This window comes from Vanacampus margaritifer, chromosome 2, assembly GCF_051991255.1.
Source record: "Vanacampus margaritifer isolate UIUO_Vmar chromosome 2, RoL_Vmar_1.0, whole genome shotgun sequence".
Lineage (NCBI taxonomy): Eukaryota > Metazoa > Chordata > Actinopteri > Syngnathiformes > Syngnathidae > Vanacampus > Vanacampus margaritifer.
The window spans coordinates 29,695,039-29,719,001 of NC_135433.1; the positions used below are offsets into that span (position 1 = coordinate 29,695,039).

General features: G+C 41.3%; 1 protein-coding gene across 1 annotated transcript; it reads right to left on the minus strand.

The window, feature by feature from the left end:
* Positions 1 to 237: 237 nt before the first annotated feature.
* cop1 (COP1 E3 ubiquitin ligase) lies at positions 238 to 23,963 on the minus strand. Its single transcript, XM_077558846.1, has 20 exons — positions 23,263 to 23,963; positions 22,868 to 22,927; positions 19,619 to 19,716; positions 18,537 to 18,601; positions 17,846 to 17,965; positions 16,106 to 16,174; positions 15,932 to 15,991; positions 15,709 to 15,785; positions 13,086 to 13,149; positions 12,872 to 12,986; positions 9,716 to 9,851; positions 7,234 to 7,377; positions 7,047 to 7,155; positions 6,867 to 6,948; positions 6,600 to 6,716; positions 5,921 to 6,038; positions 4,218 to 4,342; positions 3,922 to 4,082; positions 3,747 to 3,791; positions 238 to 1,178 (listed from the first exon to the last, which is right to left on the minus strand). The coding sequence occupies exons 1-20, from the start codon at positions 23,619 to 23,621 to the stop codon at positions 1,161 to 1,163; spliced, it is 2,142 nt and encodes a 713-aa protein (XP_077414972.1). The 5' UTR covers positions 23,622 to 23,963; the 3' UTR covers positions 238 to 1,160.

A 23,963-nucleotide genomic window follows, 5' to 3' on the forward strand; every position in this document is an offset into this window, starting at 1 on the left:
GAGAATAGCCACTGGATAAACATAACAGAGGTGTTTGGTGTTTAAACACACACAGAGGGATGTGATCTGTGGCAAAACTGAACATTATCATTTCAAATAAGGCTGAAAAAAACATATGGAACCCATGATCAAGGATAGCTGTGAACACACAACTCATTGAAACAAACTCAGCCAAGAGAACACTGGGAAATACGGAAGATGTGTGTTTTTTTTTTTTTTAATGACATGGTACAAACATAAGTTTTGAAATAATTTATTCAGTTATACAAATAGAAATCACCTCTTCCATCCATCACAAAATAGGTAGGTCTTAGTGGGGTTTATCACATCCTCTTGATGGGTTCATGTTAACATGGACCACACTGCGGCTATACAAAAACTATGGGAGTTTGTCTGACTTACAATTGGGCTCAGTTGTTTTCATCTACAGGAGTATTTCCACTGCTACTTTCAATGTGGTGTGTTTGATCCATGCCTTTGGTTACATAAGAAAAGTGATTACACATAAATGAAGGGATTTCGCAACCTTTCCATGACAATTCATCTTCCTTACGTGTTAAACGACTCACATTCCACAGTCTGACAACTGACAATATACTTGACAGAATTAAATTCAAGTCTGATGCATTCCAATTGGTTTCTTCCATCTTGGAAAACAAACTACACATAACAAGTCAGATAAACATTCAGGGCTGGGTTAAGAGTTGAAGTTGAATGTGAAGACTAATTTGTCAAATAGTCATGTGCTTTTAGCCTTTGAGGGGGGAGAACGATGCTACAGGTAGCATTTAGCTGGATGTGAAAAAATCAAGAGCAACAGATTAATTTTTAAAAAATGCTGAAAAGTATGGATCGGACTGTAAACAATGGAGATGCAATGCTGTAGCAGATGTAACTTGAACAGATAAACTAAAGTCTCAACCCACCCCGCCCACCCTATAAAATGGCAGCATTTCATACTTTGAACAAATGCCCTAGTACAAAGTCTCTCGCTGTCCAAAATCCATAGCTCATTAAAATAGTCATTTACATCAATTCTCCTAGGAAACCTGGCATTCTAAGTTCAGTAGAAAGCTTGGCCTCTCCCGTCCATCAGACTTATCAAACATGCAGCTCAATGTATGTTGTTGATTTTCATCACATGAGGATCAGGTCGGTCTTCAGACAAGCTCAAGTACCTGTGCAAAGATAAAAGATATGTCAACACAAGTGTTCAAATGAAAATTTTGTCCGACATGGCTGTGCTGCTTTATTTTAAATTGTTTGCCAGCCTTTCATTGATGGTACAGAATAATATATTTTTTTTCACAAAAAAAACTTAAACATTTGTAAAACCATAAATAAATATTGTGAAACAGAAAAGGAAAGTTGCCATTTTTATATTGTTTGACGGCACAGCTGCACAAATCTTAACAATTTTGAGCTTCATACTACAAAGAAATGAGATTTGGTGACCTACAGGTAGTCTTAATGACTGTCATTCAATGAGACATTTCTTTTCAAGTATAAAAGGCGTGATAAACTTTGAATGATTGACAATTAAAACAGAGCTGCTGTGAGAAGTGCAGTGTTTAATTCAGAGTTCTCTGTGACAGTAAGCCTTCCCACAGAGATTCTCAAAGAGCAAATTTTGTGATTTTTTGTATTTTGAAAATGTCTTCTAAATGTTTGTACATCTGTGCGCCACCACTGCTATCTGGTCTCATGGTGAGGCGTCAAAGCTTCCGTAGACTGACCACGAGAGCCTCAATAAGTGGGGACTGTGAGCTCCCAAAGTTTAGAACAACTTTTGGACAGTCTAGCTTCTGCTATCAGGGAACTAAACTATGGAATGCTCTCCCCCGCTGAACTTAAATTGGAGACGAATAAAAGTGTCTTCAACAAAAAATAGAAACAGTGGCTTAAGTCGGGCCAAAACTGCTCTCATCAAATGAGACAGATTAGTAAGCACTATCAACTGTACAGGAAATGCACTTGTGTAAAATTACTGTATATTGTTGGAAATTTATTTGTGATTTTAATTACTCATGTTGGGCTGTCTTCTACATGCACCCAAGGGACTGCCAATGCAAATTTGCTTGACTTAGCTAACTTGGGCACATTTACATTGTAAAAAGTTGATTAATGTGCATTGTCCCTTTTAAATAAATAAATTCAATTCAATTCAAGAGCCCCTCCAATCTAAAAGTTGTATTATTGTAAAGCGTCACCTTTCAGACTGTTACGGCCCTGGGCCAAGACCCAGTGAAATGGTTGCCTTGCCTCTGCTCTTCCCAGCTAATTCTACCTGATTCGCCGCACCTGGGGGGCTGATTAACGGCACCTATAAGAAGAGGACGGAGCGGCACCTGAAAAGACTGGGGCTCTCCACCTTGCTGCAGCAGTTTTCTTTAGTTCTGTTTTTGTATGTGTTGGACTTCCATTATTGCCTTTGTTTATTTCTGAGAGCTTTCTTTTATTTGGCATAATAAATTTGCCCTGTTTTTCGCCATCCCCCTACCTGCTCCACATTTTTTCTACCTGTCTTTTTTTTTTTTTTTTACCTAACAACCTCTGGCACGTAACAAATGGGGGCTCATCTGTGAGCCTAGGTAGACTTGGGGTGGTGGTTGTTTTTGTGTGTGTGTGTGTGTTCTGCTGTGAACGCACGCTAGCATTGCCACCCCAGATTAGTGTAGAGGTGTCCTGCTCGGCTGTTGTAGCCGCTCCATCGGGCCCCTATTTATTATTTTGGTTCATTATTTTCGAAGCGAATCCTGGGTGGAGTGGATTCTGGGTGGGGGCCTGCACGTACGCGTTGCAGTCCTTAGAGTTCACCTTGTCTCCTGGCTCCCAAGTCTGACGGTACTCCCCGTTTTTGTACGGATTTCCGGAAGGTCAATGCGGTGATAGTGTCAGATTCCTTCCCACTGCCCCGTATGGAAGACTGCATTGACATTGGTCCTGGGCTAAGACCCAGTGAAATTGTTTGCCTTGCCTCTGCTCTTCCCAGCTAATTATACCTGATTACCCGCACCTGGGGGGCTGATTAACTCTGCGTCTAATAAGAAGAGGACGAAGCGGCACCTGAAGAGACTGGGGCTCTCCATCTTACTGCAGCAGTTTTCTTTAGTTCTATTTTTTTCTTTTTTGTGTTGGACTTCCATTATTGCCTTTGTTTATTTCTGAGAGCTTTCTTTTATTTGGCATAAAAATTTGCCTTGCTTCACGTTTTTCTACCTGGCTTTATTTTTTTTTTATTTTTTTTTTAAACACTTTACCTAACAACCCATGGCACGTAACACAGACATTTGCCTTTTTTTTTTTTTTTACTAAAGGGTAGCTTAGCAGGTTTAAAAACAATATACATTTTATTGCTTCTCAAATTTTTTCTCATGTTATATCTGCTTCACCTCACCCAAACACGAGTTGCACCTCATACCTTTGACAACAGTTCTGGTACCGTATACAAATGAAAGACAAATGGCGTGTGTATATACAGTAAGTCTGAGGAATAACATTTCCACTAAAACCGAAATTTCACTTTCAGCAGCATTCTTGAACACAACTGACACCAGAATAACTAATGGTTTGGGCATACTCATACTTGAATAGAGAGGGTGTGCTCTGTGTACACATTTGACTGGTACTGAATAAAAGTATGCATTTGAAAGCACAATTACGGTAATAAGCCTGAACTGAAGAAAAAAAAAAGCTGTATGGTGATGTAACTTTGCATACTACAAGGTAGCTGACAGTCGACAAACCTTGATTGTTCCTTGACTGTTTGCAGCAATCAACACATTTGACTCCTGAAAAAGAAGACCGTTTTAGAAACAGAACTACACAATGTCCCAGATGACATCGGGTGAGTCCTTTAGCATAACCTTCTGAATATAATGTGAAATCAAGCGATGATCGCAAATAGTAATAAGAACTCACTCCGTCAGGTAAGGCCCTCCAACAGACAGCACTGACAAACTCATTGATGTCATCTTCCTTCTTCTCTTTATCCAGCACACTTTTTACCGTATCAAACTTGAATGTTAATAGTGTTTTGGAAAGTCCTTTGTAGTACAGGTACAAGGAATTGTTTTCACTCCCTGCACACATAAACATTGACATAGTTTTGTATTGCAGCGGTGTCCCTGCTTGGCTGGGCCAATCAAGGAAATGCAGCAGAATAATTTAATTGCGTATGGTTATTTTTTTCTGTTAGATATTAGAGAAATATTTACCACAGGCAATATAGTCTCCATTAGAGGCCAGGCCAACAAAGTTCTTTTCATTGATGTGACCCTTGAAGGAGCGCAGGCAATGAGGTTTGTTGACATTCCACAGCTTCAGCTGACTGTCTGTTGACCTGAAATGTGATTCAGAGGATGAACAAGTTTTTCAGTGGCTATTTGAATGTTATAATTCATTATTTCAACAAGAGTTGGATGACCATGATTAGGATTCTTTGGCCTTGGCGAAGGCCTGCATTCTACTTAATACACCTCTGCATTAGCTAACCCCCAAACTGGCTCTTACATTACTGTAATTTGCGGACTATAAACCGCTACTTTTTTTCCACTTACATTCGAACCTGCGGCTAATACAACGGTGCGGCCTATCCACCAGGGGGCGACGACACACTATAAAGCAGTGGTCCCCAAACCTGGTCCTCGGGGACCGGTATCCAGCCTGTTTTCCATGCCTCCCACAGCCAACACAGGTGGAGATCGTTATCAGCCTTCTCCAGAGATTGCTGATTAGCTGATGATATGAATCGCCTGTGTTGGCTGTGGGAGGCATGGAAAACAGGCTGGATACCGGTCCCTGAGGACGAGGGTTGGGGACCTCTGCTATAAAGGAAGTGCAAGAGCGCCAGGCAGAGCAAAACAAACCAGGGAGACGGAATGTGACAGTTTGCGCCCTCATTATGGAAAAGAAACCGAGAAGAGCATATATGCTGCATTTAAGTTAAAGGCAATTGACCTGTTTGATTCTGACACTGACAAAGAGGAAGAGGAGTTTTTTGGTTTCGAGAGTGACAACAACGGCAAGGGAGTGGCTGACGGGGTCATTCTGGGCCTGTTCGTTTCCGACAATGAGGGAGAGGACTTCAGTAGTACGCAGGAGGATGACGATGGCATGAGAATTACGGGTAATGACTGACTTTTCTGCTATAGTAGGCTGGTTATTTTTGTTTCAGTAATATGTTTTTATACAGCCGTGTTGTTATTAATGCATATTTACTGCCGTGTTATTGGCAAGCATTTTTAAAAACAGACTTCATTTAGCCATTCGACGTCATCGTCGCATCAAGCGCTGTAAGTTTTGTTCTGTTATACTGTACTACTTTTGTGACTGCAGGACGTGCGCCGTATTATTTGTGCACCTCACGAATACTGCTCAGATGTTAATGAATGGGACGCTTTGCGTTCCCAAACAGTCGTCTCTGTTCCAACAATCCCCTCTGTGGTAGCGGGAACCCTTGTATACCGGTGCGGTAACATTAAAACACCTGCGGCTAATACTGTACATGGACCAATCTCGAGTATTCCCCAAATTTAGCCCTACTACTGTCAAAACGTTGAACAGCGGTCAGTAAAGGGAAATGTAATGACAATGACTAAAAAGGCCAAAAGATGCACTCACCATAAGGTTTGATACATATTTCATAGTTTTAAAGCAGCAAGCACTGTTAAGTTACTGTTAAATATTGCTCAAAATAACCCCTGAACAGCATTGAAATATTTCATCGTGGCTAATGTTGGCTGGGTTCGAGGAACATATTGTTAAAATTTTCATAGAAATTTGCAAATAGAAAATTCAGATAAAAAGGTTATAATGGATTGTATTCAGCTTCTGAGGGTTCACTGCACTTGTCGATAAAATAAATGCTGTAACAGCACATAATTTGACAACAAAAAAAAGTAGCTCAAAGCAGACTTACGCAGAAACGATTTCCTCTCCATTAACAAACTTAGCATAGGAAACCGCTTTTCGATGGCCTTTGAACACCATGATTGGCTGCTTAGTGTTGCGGAGGTCATAGTAATGGACACAGTGATCTGCAAGAAAATAGAAAAATGAGTATGTACAGTGTTTCAATTACCGATAGTTGCTGCTTTTCACATACCGTAGTTGACAACAACTCCTCATTTTGAGCTTATGTATAAAATCAGCAACAGGCAAGAGTGTAGCAATACAAACTTCAAATGCAATTGTTGTTAATGTGTTAAATTTTGAGACACACGGGGATAAGTTGAGTCCAACGCTTGTGCTTTACAAATGAGAAAATACACTAGTAACAAACAGTCAATCACTATTTTATTGCCTTGCACTTTCAGCAGGTTTTGAAATTTGTTTATGCAATTTTAGTTTTGCATGTAGTTGCGCTATGACACAAACATGAACATTAAAATAGACTGGGGAAAATGTGATTTGTTTTCGCCTCCAAATTTGACATAAAGCTGACAAACTAACTGACTTTCAAGCAAAGGTGAAATAAAAAGTATCAGACATCATTTTCCAAATTATTTTACTGCATCATGTAACTCTAATCATGACAGTGGACCAATAACAGTTGCACAGAGAAAAACCTTTCATCCCAACTATGATGACAGGATTACCTGCACAGCCAAAGGCCAGATGATACCGGGATGTTGGACTGAATTTAACGCAGCAGACATTAGCCTTGGCTTCAATGCTGGCTACAGAGTTGTTCAGATTGGTTGACCACAACTTCACTGACAATCAAAAGAAAACAAAAAGCAGTCAATCATGCGTTAAGTCAGGTTGTAACAAGTATTTTTGCATTGACATTTTGATTCAGATGCTGGGAAATGCCAATACTGATTTTATCTGGTGCTGAATCAAAATTTTTATTTTTCAGTTACCTTTAGCATCATCAGAGCCAGATGCTAACAACTTCGGATCCATCAGATTAAAGTCAACACTCCAGCACCGTTTCTCATGCTCCTGCACAGAAAACAATAGGACCGTTTAAAACATGTAGTGATTTAGTAAAACATGAGAGGTCAGTAATACATTCCAGGCTAAAATATGTGTATAAGTACCTGGTACACTTTGAACCTATGGCCGGTAAATCCATCCCATAATATGACTGTACCCTCGTAGTCGCTGCTGGCCAGGAGGTTCTTGTGATAGCTGCTCCAGCTGATACAGCTACAATAAAGAAGGTTGGGATTACATTAGTATGACCTAAAGACTTTAAATGACTTGACTATAGTGGGGGATTTTCACCTGATTTTAGAATTACATGTCATTTCGTTGATAGGGTAGTGGATGTCCACTGCATCTTGGATCACAGTACCATACTCAAACACCTTGATCTTCTTGGTCACACCAGCGATGGCAAAGTAGTCACAATCACGATCAAACTCAATGCTGAAACACACACATCAATTAACATGAGAATGCTATTGACAGATCCCTCTACAGCTCAAAGCAATTGGATCTTGACGCGTCCTTGCACTTGATCCATTACACTTTTTTTTTTTTAAACCAGCAAATACTGTAAAGTTGACGGCATTTGTCTTTTTCACAATCCATCCAGGGTAACACTGCGTGGCTGAACTCCTCTCCTGCCCCCAACTGCTGAAATTGGAAATTTGAAGCAGCGGCGGCTACGATTTAGGAATGGCGGGGCGCCACCGCTTAATAAATAGAACGGAAATGCTGCATGCTTAACTTGACTATATGATAAGAAACTAAATGGAACTGCAAGGAAACAAATGAAGGCAAATAAAGCATGCAAAACAAGTACAAGCTTTGATAACTGAATCCTAGAGGTCAAAATAACACAAACATTCACTACTTTTCTTTGTTTAAAACCAAGATGTTCCCACTATTATATACACAACAATCTTTATTACATATTTGTTCCTGTCTGCAGTGTGTACACACACGCACGCGATAATGCCATAAAAAAACAAAAATACCAACAAAAAAAAACAAGAATGCCACTAAAACCAAAATGAAAAGCAGAAGCTATTTAGAATTTATTGTTCTTTTTAGATTTGTCTGGGGCTGCTTAACCACTACTAAATGTAATGTTGCCCAGCTGTTGTGGTTCTTCCATTTCCTTAGAGTGCACTGTGCAAGACAAGTGGCCATCAGTGGCAGCTAGTCAATCGAGGGTGCTAGGGCACCACCCACCACATCAAATAAATAAATCAATTAAACTGTTTCAAATATATATGTTTAAACAGTTTCAAATATATTTCAGACATTTTTATATGAGCAGGCTAGTATCACGATACCAACATTTTGACTTCAGCCAGCGAGAGCTACACATAATAAGTTTTAATAAGCTTAATTAGCGCTTCGTGCTTTTCAATGAGGAGTGCGCGTCCAGCAAGCGCTTCAGTGCGTGAAGCCATCTTCCTGCGCCCTCCCGCACACACGTTGAAAGAGGCGTGTCGCTTACTTAAGGCGTTTTCCACATATCGGTAGACAGGCGGTTATCCGTGTATGTGTACCTACCTGCCTTTACAACAGAGTTGGCGGGCTGTCTTGTATTAATTTTTTTAAAGTAAAGGTACTAAGAAAAAATGATACCGAGCTGTTTTTGATGCCAAAATATCAAGATACGGTACTGGTATCCCGTGCAACACTAGAGCAGGCAGAATAGTATATACCAGTCATTGGTGATTAGTTAAGTTTCCCTCATGCGCGTTGAATCTTTACCCACTGACTCGACAGTAGCCAACAAACAGACAAGCATCTCACCAACAATTAATTATTTTACATTTTAGTCCACAGCAGGACTTGAACCCGTGAAACTATGGTTCCAAAGTCCAAGTCCTAAAAGATGAGTTATTACCACCCCACACGATGCACAATCCTGCTCTTCGTAGAATCACTTGCATGCATGTTTTCAAAACACTTATCGACTGCAATACAGTATCAGACTAAGTATTTATTTGGAATAGCAACCTATATGTAAACTTGATTAACATGAATCGTGATATTCACTATTTAGTTTTATTGTAGACGTCTGACAACATTAATTTTGTTCATGTAGTTTAGATTTTTTTTAAAGTGCTATCTGCTAATCAATGCTACGCTGTCGAAGGAAGTCTCAACCAACAAGAGGCACTCCTGCCTAGCATTGCTGTGTCTTTGGGTCAGGTTTCTAGTACAACAGTAAACAGCAATCTTAGTACTTTTTTTCTTTCCCATTGTTGAGGAGAGTCAATGCAAATAGATGTCACTAGCCGCAGGTACAACTTTAGCATAACATCTCACCCCAATGCATAGCCATCATTTAGGAAAAAAGGCCACAAGTGAGACAGCAACAGGACGGGTATTTGGGAGGGAAAACCAAGACCACCTCCCAAGGAATGGAGGCAAGACAGTACAGACACGTCTGGCCAAAATAATGCTTTTCATGGACCATGATCATAAGCCACACTGAGTTTTCCCGGCTCATGACTTGACAGCTAGGCTGGGACACTTTCATGCAACAGCAAAATTTCACGTCATCAATTGTGCTTAAATGACATTAAATAGGCACAGAAAACCCCCCAAAGGAATTATGTCAATGGACACTGTATGATCATTACAAAAATTTGGTTGGAGGCACTACTTCGGCCTTTTTTTGTGTGGTTTAAACCACTAAAAGCATTATATTTAGGTTCACATTATTTCAGTTCAGTTCATTAACTACCGTACTACACCAACATGTCTATGATTTCTGGAAAAAAAAGTTCCCTCATCATACCTTGAGACAATACTAGAGCCATTATAGAGGTCGCTTGCGTAGGAGAGAGTGGCAAGGGGTCGCACAGAATTGTAGCGAGTGAACTTGGCGAGACACTCCATGAAGTCATCCAGCTGGTTCAAGTTCCTGTCTTCCTCTGAAGAAAAAAGAAAGAAAAAATACACACAAGCGTTGTGCATTAATACAGTTGAGATACCATTGAAGAGGAAGAGGAGTTCAGAGTATTTTATGTTTGGGAGAACGTCTAGCAGGTAGAATTTTAATCAAATTTTCATTGCTATTAACCATCCATCCTTCGATTTACTACCGCTTATCCGTGGTTGAGCCGCGGGGGCAGCAGCTTTAAGAGGAAAACCCAGACTTCCCTCTCCCCAGCCACTTCAACCAGCTCCTCTGGCGGGATCCCAAGGCGTTCCCAGGCCACTCGAGAGACATTGTCTCTCAAGCGTGTCCTGGGTCTTCCTCGGGGCCTCCCGCCAGTGGGACATGCCCGGAACACCTCTCCAGGGATGCGTCCAGGAGGCATCCGAACCAGATACCCGAGCCACCTCAACTGGCTCCTCTCAACGTGGAGTAGCAGCGGCTCGACCCAGAGTCCCTCTCAGATGATTGAGCTTCTCACCCTATCTGTAAGGAAGAGCCTGGACACCCTGCAGAGGAAACTCATTTCCAGTGAGAGTTGGAGATCACGGCTTGATGAAGCCAACAGCACCACTTCATCTGCAAAAAGCAGAGATGAAATGCTGAGGCCACCAAACCGGAGCCCCTCAATGCTAGAAATTCTGTCCATAAAAGTTCTGAACAGAATCGGTGAGAAAGGGCAGCCTTGGCGGAGTCCAACCCTCACTGAGAATGAATCAGATTTACTGTCGCAATGCGGCCCAAACTCTGACACCGGTCGTACAGGCACCGAACAGCCCATATCAGGGGGGCACGGTACCCTGTACTCCCGAAGCACCCCCCACAGGACTCCCCGAGGAACAAGGTCGAACGCTTTCTCCAAATCAACAACACACATGTAGACTGGTCGGGCGAACTCCCATGCACCCTCGAGAACCCTGCCGAGGGTGTAGAGCAGGTCCACTGTTCCACGGCCGGGACGAAAACCACACTGCTCCTCCTGAATCCGAGATTTGACTTCTCAACGGATCCTCCACTCCAGGACCCCTGAACAGACCTTACCAGGGTAGCTGAGGAGTGTGATCCCTCTATAGTTGGCGCACACTCTCCGGTCCCCCTTCTTAAAAAGGGGGACCACCACCAATGCCAATCCAGAGGCACTTTCCCCAATGTCCACGCAATGTTATAGAGGGGTGTCAACCACGACAGCCCCACAACATCCAGAGCCTTTAGGAACTCTGGGCAAATTTCATCCACCCCCGGGGCCTTGCCATCGAGGAGCTTTCCAACCACCTCAGTGACTTCGACCCCAGAGATAGGAGAGCGCACCTCAGAGTCCCCAGACTCTGCTTCCTCAAAGGAAGGCGTGTCAGTGGAATTGAGGAGATCTTCAAAGTATTCTCCCCACCGACTCACGACCACCCGACTCCAGGTCAGCAGCACCCCGCACCCCATTGCCACTATACACAGTGTTAATGGTGCACTCCTTTCCTCTCCTGAGACACCGCATGGTGGAGTTTTTGCCTCAGCGACTGCCGAAGCTGTATTCCGCTTGGCCAGCCGGTACCTATCAGCTGCCTCCGTAGTCCCACAGGCCAAAAAGGCCCAATAGGACTTCTTCAGGTTGACGGCATCCCTTACCGCTGGTGTCCACCAGCGAGTTCGGAGATTGTCGCTACGACAGGCACTGACCACCTTACGGCCACAGCTCCGATCGGCCACCTCAACAATGGAGGCGCGGAACACAGCAATCACCACCTCCCTCGGGACAAGAGAGAAGGCCTGCCAGAGTTGGGTGTTAAAACTCTTTCTGACGGGATTCCGCAAGACGTTCCCAGCAAACCCTCACAGTTTGGGCCTGCCAGGTCTGACCAGCATCTTCCCCCACAATCGGAGCCAACACACCACCAGGTGGTTGACAGGTCCGCCCCTCTCTTCACCCGAGTGTCCAAAACATGCGGCCGCATATCCGATGACACGACTACAAAGTCGATCATCGAAGTGCGGCCTAGGGTGTCCTGATGCCAAGTGCACATATGACACCCCTATGTTTGAACATGGTGTTCGTTATGGACAATCCGTGACGAGCACAGAAGTCCAATAACAGAACACCACTCTGGTTCAGACTGGGGTGTGGGTTGGGGTGCGGGCAGGGTCCCAATCACAACCCTCCAGGTCTCATTGTCATTGCCCACGTGAGAGATGAAGTCCCCCAGCAGAACGAGGGAGTCCCCAGAGTATGTGCTCTCCAGCACAACTTCCAAGGACTCCAAAAAGGGTGGGTACTCCGAACTGCTGTTTGGTGCAAATGCACAAACAACAGTCAGGACCCGTGCCTCCCAACCGAAGGCGGAGGGAGGCTACCCTCTCGTCTACCGGAGGGAACCCCAATGTACAGGCGCCAAGCTTGGGGGCAATAAGTATGCCCACACCTGCTCTGCGCCTCTCACTGTGAGCAACTCCAGAGTGGAAGAGAGTACCTCTTGAGAGGATTGGTACCAGAGCCCAAGCCGTGTGTTGAGGAGAGTCCGACTATAACTAGTCGGAATTTATCTGCCTCACACACCAGGTCGGGCTCCTTCCCCGCCAGAGAGGTGACATTCCATGTCCCAAGAGGTAGCTTCTGCAGCCGGTGATTGCCAAAGATCCCGCCTTTGGCCGCCACCCAGCTCGCTATGCATCCAACCCCTTTGGCCCCTCCTACAGGTGGTGAGCCCATGGGAAGGGGGACCCACGTTACCTTTTCGGGCTATGCAATGAAGGCCCAACCACCAGACGCTCGCCTTCGAGCCCTGCCTCCATTAACCTAATAGCAATTTGTAGATTGACCCTAACTCACTCAGCAGCATACTTATGCAATTTTTTGGTGCAGTTTCATAAGGTGTGATAGTAATGATTCACAGAGATGTTTGAGTTGTGGCACAGAGCAATGACGTGACATTGAAGCTGTGAGCAGAATATCAATTAAGGCTGTCATCAGTTGAGCGATGGAACTTTTACAGAGTTATTAGAAACAACAGTGAAAGTGATTTTTACCTGAGATGCGTGACATTTTGTTAGAGAAGTAACACTGCTCAAGATCTTCAAAATGAGCAGTCAACCTTTTCCTCCTTGATGCTAGCGTGCTGTTATACCATGTCTGCCTTTTCCCCTGCATTTGAGAAAGACGTCCGTCAGATCACAAGGCATGGAAAATAACAAATAGAATGATACATAATTTCAGGTGAATACAATCATTTATGTCTCGTACCTGGGTTGTTCCACCAAATTCTGGCGGCTGGCTATAATTTGGTGGCTCAATTATGCTACTACAGCTATAAACAAAGGAGAGACACATACAGATATTTTCAAATAAATTATAGAAATAGAATGTGCAGTGTAGCTTGCTGATTCATAAAAATGTAAGATTCAATTTAAATTGTAAATTAAGAGCGTGAAATATTTTTCATTAAACCAAAAGGAACAAATAAAATGCCCAGGAAGAAAAATATATGGCAAAAAGAAAAAAAAGAGATCCATTAAATCCAGATTATACAAAAATATACAATACTGTATTTTGGAATGTAGCCAACATTTTGTAAACAAACAAACAAACAAACAAACAAACAAACAACTATGCTTCTATGGCTAAAACGAAAGCTTAGGAGATTGAACCACAAAGTGTGACATGATATGTGAGCAAATCTTTGTACAGAAAGCAAGGATGAATTCTGGAGTTATGTTTTGCTTGTTTTTTGGCCTTTTTTAACTCAAGATGTTCTCATGTCAATTAGGGCTGAGCAATGAATCAAAATGTAATTGTGAATTTGATTTTCACTTCTCACTATCATAAATACATTGTAATTGAAGAAAATTGATTAACGTAATGTGCCAAACGGTGCAACAAAATTTCTAATTATACTGGGTGCACCCTAAACTAAAAAAAAATATTTCATGGAATATAATATTGGCCAATACATATATAATATAGAATATTCTCTTTTCCCCCTATTGTATAGCTCTTTTTCTGTATGTAATACTGTTTACCATTTTACATTTGTTTACTAAGATGGCAGTATAATTCAATTTGTCTCTGTTTCTCATTTGAACACTCCAGTCAGCTTTTGCAGCTGAATCTACTGGTCCATTGATGCAAGTTATTATAAATAACTAGAAAAATTCCCGCGGAAATTTTGAATGGGACTGCTGACTCTTGTAAATGAGCTGAAATCACTGGAATCGCTCAAGAAATGTGGAAGTTAACCATAATCAACATCAACTAAAAGTATCTCACTGTCCCTGAAAATGTATTTTAAAAAATGTAAATGAGCTGAAGAGTTTAAAATTTAAACGACAAAAATCGGTCAAGAAATGTGGAAGTTAACCATAATCAACAGAAACTAAAAATATCTCACTGTCACTTTAAGAGCGCACACACATTTTTGACTTGGAGCCGTCACGCGCCCCACATTCCATTGAGATTGTATGAGAGACGCACGCCTTGAACAAAAGCCTCTCACGACTTAACGGTTTGAGATACAGATTCAAGAAATGGCTCGTTAGAACGGCAAGGGTTTGGGGAACACGAGCATGTTCTAATTTTTTTAATCGGATGAAAAATGACCAAATGAGAGCAGGTTGAAAACTTATGATTTATCAGAAATGCAGGGGTAAAGGCGCCTGAATTTAACATGGAAGAGATAGGCGAGTTGGTCCGACTTGTCCGAGTTTAAAGTGAAAATAAAGGTACTAAATGACACCTTAGCCAAATAAAAGTTAGTTTGTCTGAAAGAAGACACTTGTGACTACAAAATGTGAGAATTTGATGTCTAGTGAGCAAAGATTGTGGCCATGGTGACGAGTTGAAGTGAAACTTTTGCAAATAGAAGTAGACTTTTCTTTTTTCCCGCCACTCTAAAGTTAATTGGTCAACAGAGTGCAGTAGAAGCCTAATTCACTCACTGTCTTTGAACCCGCACAGAGGGGAGAGCTTTCATTCCTTAAAAAAGATTTCGACACTGAGCTAAAGATGGGAAAAATTCCTACAAAATGAGCTAAAATTCGTATCGGTCGGATAACGTATGCGCGTGCAGCGTGTCTTGGAAAAAGGTGCTTTAGGTGTGTGATTTTGTCTTTCCATTTCCCATTCATTCCTATGGCACTTTTTGGGGTAGTTGTTGGGGTATTGCGTCGCCATGGTAAGTCGGAATTCCTAGAAAAATAATGCCGCACCGAGTCCGATCGAGCCGCATCGTTTGATACCTCATTTGTCCCGGTGCGATCTACGGTACGGGCCGCATTTTAGCGGAAAAATCGTGGAAGAATATAATAGTAATATGTGCTGCTTGCTACGCTCAGCAGTCCCATAATTATACATTTTCCTTCCTAAGTGTTACACCTTCCCTATCGTCATATCATGTGAGTTTTTGCTTATTATTGGCTGGGAGAGAGAGAGAGAGCGAGAGCGGGAGGGACAGAGAGTGTATTTTTTTTTTGTTGAGGGATTTGTCAGCGATATTAGATATGTCTGATCTGCATCATGTCTCACTTTAACCTTATGCGATTGTCATTTGTTGTTAAAGTTATAGGCTGTTTTATTTTTAGGTATCTTATTAAGATTTTTAAATAAATAATTTTAAAACTGGATAATCATTAAACACGTTACAATGTTTTACAATAATAATATGAAGCCGGAAAGGATGATTGCTATTTCCATTATTTCTCACAAGAATGATTTAAAACAAAATCGCAGGTTGACCAGCAATCGTAGAATGATTCAAGGTTCTAGTTGATCTTTTTTAGCTTGAGCTACTTATAGCATACGTCTATATTGTGAATAATAATAATAATTTTAAAAAACTGAGACAAGACAATTTGATGGGATTGAGCTGTACCTGGGTGATGGTGAGGGCGCCTCAACATTGGGCACTGTACACTCTGCTTCCACTGGAGAATACAGACCGCTCATTTCCTGGAAAAAAACATAAATAAAATAAGATGTTTGGATGACTGGAGGCCGATCGCTTCCAGTTGATCATCATCGTTCAGAATAATGACCATTGCTCCTGTCTTTTTTTTAGGTTTTATTTTCGTGTTTAGTTTTATAAACCATCGTACCTCAACACGCTTAATGTCCTCTTCAAGAAAGTTAAGCTCCTTCTGTAGTTGCTCTAATTGCTGCAGAGAAAAAGATGGCTGTTTTTAAAATTGATTCATAACATGTTTTTAGTAGACTACTTTTCTCAAAATTGTTTGCTACTTAGAGCTACATATGTTTACAAGCCATAGTACCTCTTTCTTGTTTCTCTTGGCTTCATTAAGGAACTCCATGAGAATTTGTCTCTGAGCTGCTTGGGATTCCTAGTTGAAAGAAACAAATTGTGGATTACATTATTCTCGAAAACAAAAACTAGGGTGACAACATGCATGACACTAATGAGGAAAAGAATATAACAAAAAACAATAAACAAACAATACAAATTTGTGTATCGACAATGAAGTCCTACCACATGAGTTTGTGTTTGGCAGATGTAATACAGTTGATACCCTAGAGAGCTCGTCTCAGTCCTGTTGCATGTCAAAGTGTTATGAGATGTTTACAACTGCGGCCAGAGGCTCTGCATACTTCAAATACTTTGCCTTACAAAAAAAAATCATTGGTAGTAACTGAGATCAGATTTGTATTTTCTGAACTAATATGTTACAAAACAAACAATAGTGAGCTAAAAACCACTTCACATATTTACTATCAGGATGGTAACTCGTGTGTCTATGAGTTATTAAAAACATGAAATTATTACATTATACCATTACACAAACAACTTTTTTGGGACATTTTATCACCAATTAAAAGTTTTTTTTAATATCATTGTTGAAAATGTTTAGGATATCGATTTTAAAATGCAGTAAAATAAATAGCAACCCAAACTGATGTGATGACACATCTGAAAGATCTGAGAATTATGGAAAGAAAACATTAAATAGTAGAAAGACGATGATCTTAATGACCTAAAGCGCAAAGAAACAGTCGTACTATATTTTGGTGAGAGTGATGTGTTTTGTATACATAAAAGACAAGTGGTTGATGTTGTAAATGTGAGTCTTGTTAGGTTCATCAAAGTCAGTCTAACAATAGGTGTTTTAACAAAGGCTGAGTTTTTTATTTAATTTAATTTTGTCATAACACATTGTTATTCATATTGCACAAACAAAAAAGAAAATGAAATAAAAAGGTTTGTGACCAAACGTTCTTTTTGTTTCGCAAAAGGTTTGACATGAGAGAAATGTGACTTTTTGTTGAAAGATGTTTGTGGTAGTGAATATCAACGTTTGACTTCAGTATGCAAATATGAAACTTTTAAATAACCTCAGCTCAAAGCAGTCAAATATTTCCCAAACTTTGCAAGGTAGATTGCTGTCCCAGGCCTACAATTACAAATGCTTCTTACTACTACCACCCTCCCCGAAGTTTAATCTGTCAATACGTAATACTTCCTGTTTATAGACCTCTACAGCATCCACATGGACTATCATATAGCACCACACTTCCTCCAAGCGTTAAGGTGCAATCAGAACAATAGTCACTTTAATAATTCGCTATGGTTACGTGGATTTGGATTTTATTTTTGGAAATGTGTGAGGCAGTTATCTGTAGGTTATTTTCCTCATATCCATTTAAGTGGTATAGGTCTCCAAGGCTTGATATTTAAACAAAGGAGAAGGAGCTACAAAAGAGGGGAAAGTGTGCCAAGACTCCACTCCAGGGGGATTTATTTGCAAAGGAAAATTTGTACTAGTTAGGATTAAGTATGTCTTTTATGAAACCAGTCCAGGAACTTTTCTGCCGCATGTCGTTGGGCACATTAATGGTGGAAAAAGTTTTGAAATAAATCATCTTGGTCTCATTTTGTTTTTACAAATCTAACAATTGAACAGGTGTGTGCAGACCTTTTATATCCCCTGCATATACAGAGAATGAAGAGGATTGGGAAAAAAAGACTTATTTATTTTATGCAGAGCATGTTGCCTTACCGCCTCCAGTTGCTTCTTCTTCTGAACCAGTAGCTCCAACATTAGATTGACATTTGCCAGATCTAAGTTCTCTTGATCCGGACTCAACACATCCTGGAAAACATGCCACCTGGATCCATTCTAGGAGGTCAGAGAGACTGATCAGTAAAATGTAACTGCCTTCCACCCCTTTTTGTCAGCCTGAATGTCATAAAACCGGGACATAGGGCTGGGCAATAAATTGAATTAATTCGATACATTGTCATTTTAAAAATCGAATCGTTGAAAATTTGCTAAATCGTGACATCGAGTTTTGTCTTCTGCATTATTAAAAGCTGCTGTTCTTATATTCTTTTACATCCAAATGTTTTTGTGAGTTGTAATTTTGCCCAATGCTGGATGGGTGGTTTACAAGACATGTTTACAGTAGCTACCAACTAACTACTTAATTGTGGCATTTAAGTACAAACATACGTTATAAAGGTTAAGTTCTTAAAACTAATTTAGAATCAGTATACATTATTGTTGTTGGAACATTTTGCACAGGAATCATTTTTAATGAATGAAACCTTATAAAATAAATGTAATAAATGTTTATTGGGTTTATTCGAATAAAACCGTAATCGCCCTGAATGAGTGCAAAAATCGAGATTTTATTTTTTGGTTATATCGCCCAGCCCTACCGGGACAGTTGTGAAGACGTTTTACTTACAGGATGATCTAATTTGAGCCTCTTCTCCTCTGATCTTTGCTTCTGTTTAAGGATTAGTTCATTTACTGGTGGTGGTGAAGGAGAAAAAAAAAGCTCTGTGAGTAAATGCATGAAAACAAGGAAGCAGCCCAAGCCAGTGGAATAGCTTCACAAACTACCGTCACATTTGCCATTTCCAGTTTCATTATCACGGTGGCCCAGAGATATGACAATGAAGGCCATTGCACTTTCATTGCATTTTCTTCCCTACTGGCTCAACTTACAGACCTCTTCCAGGTAAAGTGAATATTAAGAAAAACCTTACAAATGGCTTGGGGCTGTGATTTATAAAAAAAAATATATATAAATTTAACGAACGCTCTAGAGGTCCTATAAATCAGAATTGCTTTAAAAATATATATAATCGCCAAAGTCATTGTCACTAACAATTAGTGTTTTATTCTTTTGACATTTTATTATTAACAATGTTGAATTTTTCATTACCCATCCATCCATCCATCCATCCATTTTCTTGGCCGCTTTTTCCTCACAAGGGTCGCGGGGGTGCTGGAGCCTATCCCAGCTGGCTTCGGGCAGTAGGCGGGGTACACCCTGAACTGGTTGCCAGCCAATCGCAGGGCACACAGAGACAAACAACCACACTCACATTCACACCTAGGGACAATTTGGAGTGTTCAATTAACCTGCCATGCATGTTTTTGGAATGTGGGAGGAAACCGGAGTACCCGGTGAAAACCCACGCAAGCACGGGGAGAACATGCAAACTCCACCCAGGAAGGCCGAAGCCCGGACTCGATCTCACGTCCTCTGCACTGGGAGGCGGACGTGCTAACCAGTCATCCACCGTGCTGCCCTTTTTCATTACCCTTTTAAAACAATTAATAATGTTTAAAACATTATTTCAAAATTTCCTTTACAGTTAATTAAGATTCTATGGTGGCGTTAATTGGACCGCTGGAAAATATCATTTCTAGTTTCAACAATTCCAATGGGAAAAACGGGTTTAAAATCTGAACAATCTACGAGTGGAAAGGATTTCTTTGACTTTAGAAATGTAAATCACACTTTTAGTAAACACGTACCAAGAAAGTTTGGGTATAGTTGATCCACATTATCAACAACGTAGTTGCATTTGGGACACCTGTTGCTATCTTCCAGGCTCTGGCGGATGCATTTGAAGCTAAAAGCAGTAGAGGAGAGAAGTTATTTATTTATTTCAGACAACAGACATGAATAACCTCAAAAACGATTAACCGTCTTAAGGAGTACACTTGAAATCAAGTCAATCATTTCACTTGTTTATGTAAGGTCCATAAACGCATTCTTGGACAGATGAATTCTGTGTGCCTCTGACCTCAACCCTACCAAACACCTTTGGGATGGACTAGAAGACACACGGCGATGCAGCAGGCCCTCTCTCGCATCCAACTTGAGTGACCTCTGACCTCACAAATATTCTCACTGACTGGACATATAGTCACATAGAAACAATCTAAAATATTGGAAAACTGTTGAAGAAGTGCTTCACTTCTGAGGTGCAGTAATCACATTGCCAAATATGTTTGTCTATTTCAGGGGTGGGTACACTCGGTCCTCGAGGGGCGGAGTCCTGCAGGTTTTGGAGGTTTCCCTCTTCCAACACAAGCTGATTCCAATCAACAGGATCGCTACCAGGCTTATGCAGAGCTTGCTGATGAGCTGATCATATATCAGCCGTGTTGGAGAAGGGAAACATCCAAAACCTGCAGGACTCCGGCCCTCGAGGACCGAGTTTGCCCACCCCTGGTCTATATTGTTGACTTGCATTGAATAAATATTTAAGGATTCCAGATCAACCGGCAGTCCCCAACCTTTTTTGTACAACGGACCAATTTCACTAAGGTCGTATGTTGACGCACCGACATAGAAACTATTAAAATTAAATGGCTAGGTAGTTGTTTTAATTAGTTGGAGCCCAGTGCTTGCTTCTCTTCAACGAGCTGGTTTTACTCTTTTGTTTTTCAAAAAACGTCAATGAATTGTGTGTTTATGCCGAAGCAGTTCTGATTTTATTAGCGAGCCTGTCATAACATTTTACGCAGAGCGGATTTGGTGCGTGCAAGTAAACTAGCAATAAACCATAAAAGGACTGTTGATATTGTCTGTTAAATACAGCTTTCTTCTTCTTCTTGGAAGTAAGAGGCTGCTCTTTTGTCTCAATATTTGGCCTGTTCCCCTTTTTGAAGAAGCTCCCCAAACTTTTTTTTTTTTTAGTTTGGTGACTTTTTTCTGTTGCCATGTGGTTGTGAGGAATGCACCTGATTTTCAAAATAAAACTTCTATGATAATCAGTGAAATGTTTTGTGTCTGTCTTATTTGTGCGGTCTTGTAACATATGGCCTGTGGCCTGGTCGGTTTTGAACCAATATGACTTCCAAATATCTTTTGTCAGTCAGACACACACATCGAAATATCCTACCGATTGATCCCATTTTCATTCTGTGGGTTGCTTTAAATTATTCTCATTATGGGCCTGCCGCAGAGCAAACACTAACACGCAGGCTACATTCACACCGCAGGGCGTGATGCCCAATTCGGATTTTTTGTTAAACCCAATCTTTTTATGGACTGTTCACATTACAAAAACAAATGCGACTTCAATGTGAACGCAATGCGCCGGTGTGACTCGCATGTGCAAAGAGCACATGTGATGTGAGTGATGTGCACCCAAAACAAACAACATCACGCTGTAGAGTTTACGGAAATAAATATGGCCCCGACTCAACGCAACGTTTTCCCTCCAGCCAAGCCGCTAATGGAAGCGATCTTTATCAGTGCCATATGCAAATTTAGCTGTGCCAACTTGCGCTACTGATTGGTGGGCTGGTGGACTCCTTTCACGGATGTGTTGGAAGTTGGATTAATGTGTCTTGCCTGCATAAATTATGCAAATAAACTGTGCGAACACCCGCTCCCGATTGGTGGACTGTTTTCACGCTCGCTCATGTTTGGCTGCTGTCCTCGACTTCCTCGAGCGTCAGTGTTTACATTCAAAGCAAAAACCCGTCAAACAAATTTTTTCCATCTCATAACACCAGAGTATCGAGGTTGGAAGAGGTAGAAATATTTGGGGGAAATGAGGGGAGACTCCTCGATATCTTCATTTTCATTGAAGATGACGTCGCGTCATCGACGTTGGTAATGAACTGTCTGCAGGGCAGAATATCTACTCTTGCCACAAATGTCAACTTTATGCTTCATGTTTCAAGTGTGATTAAATTGAAGACAAATAAAAAGTTAACAGTTACGCAAAACAGCTTTGTATATATTCACAAACGTGTCAGGAGTCTCCCTTCCAAGCACTCTCTGCCGCCCGCGCAGAGCGCATATCAGGCTTTTGCTGACGTATGAATCTGATGCGTGCGGATGAGCGTTCACATCGCATAAAAATTTGATTTATATCCACATACGAAAGAGGCCCAGGTCGGGTGTAAAAAAATCTGAATTGTACCGTTAACACTGCATGGATTTTTTAATCACTAAAAAATGATGCATCATAAATGCACCTTGGCTACGTTCGGACTGGAATTACTTTTATTCTTTCTTTCATTTCATACGAAGGCGACACAATTGTGCAAAGATTACGAGGAAGCTACCATCAAAATTGAATAGGGTGTCGTAATTATGGTTGTCCCTTTTATACCCCGGGTATGCTTTTCTGGCAAAAGATAATCTGAAAATGTTAATTTGCCCTTCTGTGTCAACTGAAAGAGGGAGAACAAATTCATTTAAAAAAAATTAAAAAGCGGATTTCAATGAGATCGTATTGCACTTGGTTCGTAATGCAATTAATTGGAATTTAGAGTGAAAATCTCATGTTTAACTCATCACTCTAGCCACTCAATTTCCTCCTGTCACCTAAAATGTGGTCATTTTACACATTGGTGTCTCCTCAGAAAAGCTCCTTGAGGGAAAAGCCAATCAATTTCTCCATTGACTGCAGCTTTTTTCTTCCCTCAATTTCTCAGGCAGAGTTTATGTTACACTTTGTTTGACCTACTCTAATTCAGTCTTCTTCTCTTTTTTTTTAACTGAAAAGAAAATGAGCTTATCCCTGTGATCATCAAAGCCTCGGCATGAACACAAGAGTTGCATGGAATTGATCAATTAAATGGTTTGGCCACGAGAGCAATTAATTCAAGATGAACATTCTCAGCTAAATACAGTACAAATTACGAAATGCTTTGCCATTCTGTACCTAGGTGCCACACGCATGCACACGCAAGAGTGCGGCCTTCAACATCAATCACAATCACAATCCCCCCCATAATCAATGGCTGAAATTCACTTACCAAAAACTGTGCCCACACTTGGTCATGTGTGCCTCTTCTATCATTTCAAAGCAAATGGGGCTAGAAATAAACACAAAACTGTGTTATGTGCATGCAAGTACACCACCCTCGGCCTAGAATACATTTCATTAGAAACACCTGCAGAATGATATGAGTTTAAAACGCAAGAATGAACAGAAATCTTATCTGCAAAGATGACAATTTTTGAATTGACAGAAACAACATGACGTTATAAACCACATTAGTGTAGCATAAACTGTACTGTTATGTTACTTTCTCTAGTCTGTGATAACGAAAACAGATCATTTACATTGTGATGGTGTTCCCATGACATTGTAGTTGGTTGCACATCTTACACACGCGCCGGCTAAGTAAACCAATTGCCAGATACTAACCAGACAAAATCGTTGCTTTTATCTTCATACGAGTTCAACAGGCCGTTGCAAAGAGGTGCTTGGTGGAGGGTCCTCTTCCTGTTGCCAGAGGACGCAGAGGGTCTACTCAGGGAGGCGAGCCCACCTCGAGGTGACGACACGGCGACCAAACTTGGCACCGACATCCCGCTGTCACCTGCAGCTGCCAGTGTCCGTGAGGGCACAACATTTACAGAGTTGTTTCCATTGCTTGTGGCGCCGTTGCTTCCACCACTTGGGTTCACGGTGCCTCCTGTACCACTGCTGCTACTAGTACTGCTACTTGTGCTGGGCACAGAAGTCGCAGCGCCAGCGATCTGCGGGGACCGCTTGTTTGACATCTTGCAAATTCCACTCAAAACTCCTCAAAATCCACCGTGGCACTGTTCAAATCATCCGGACGCTACTGTTTGGCTACTTGTGCGGACTGTCCAGCTAGCTGGTTAGTTTATATGCTAACATCCTGGCAAGGGTGGCACATCATCGAGCGAATTTAAACTAACTTGTTGGTGTTTGCCCCGCCTGTCTCGTCAGACCTACTCGAAAACAATTATATATCAAATGAAATACCTGAGCATTGAAAGAGGAAAAACAACAACCTTCTGCGATGTGCAGACGATTAGCCGGCTAGCCACACTTATACAGAGAGAGGAATAGCTCAAAACTTCCTCGATTGCTCAGGT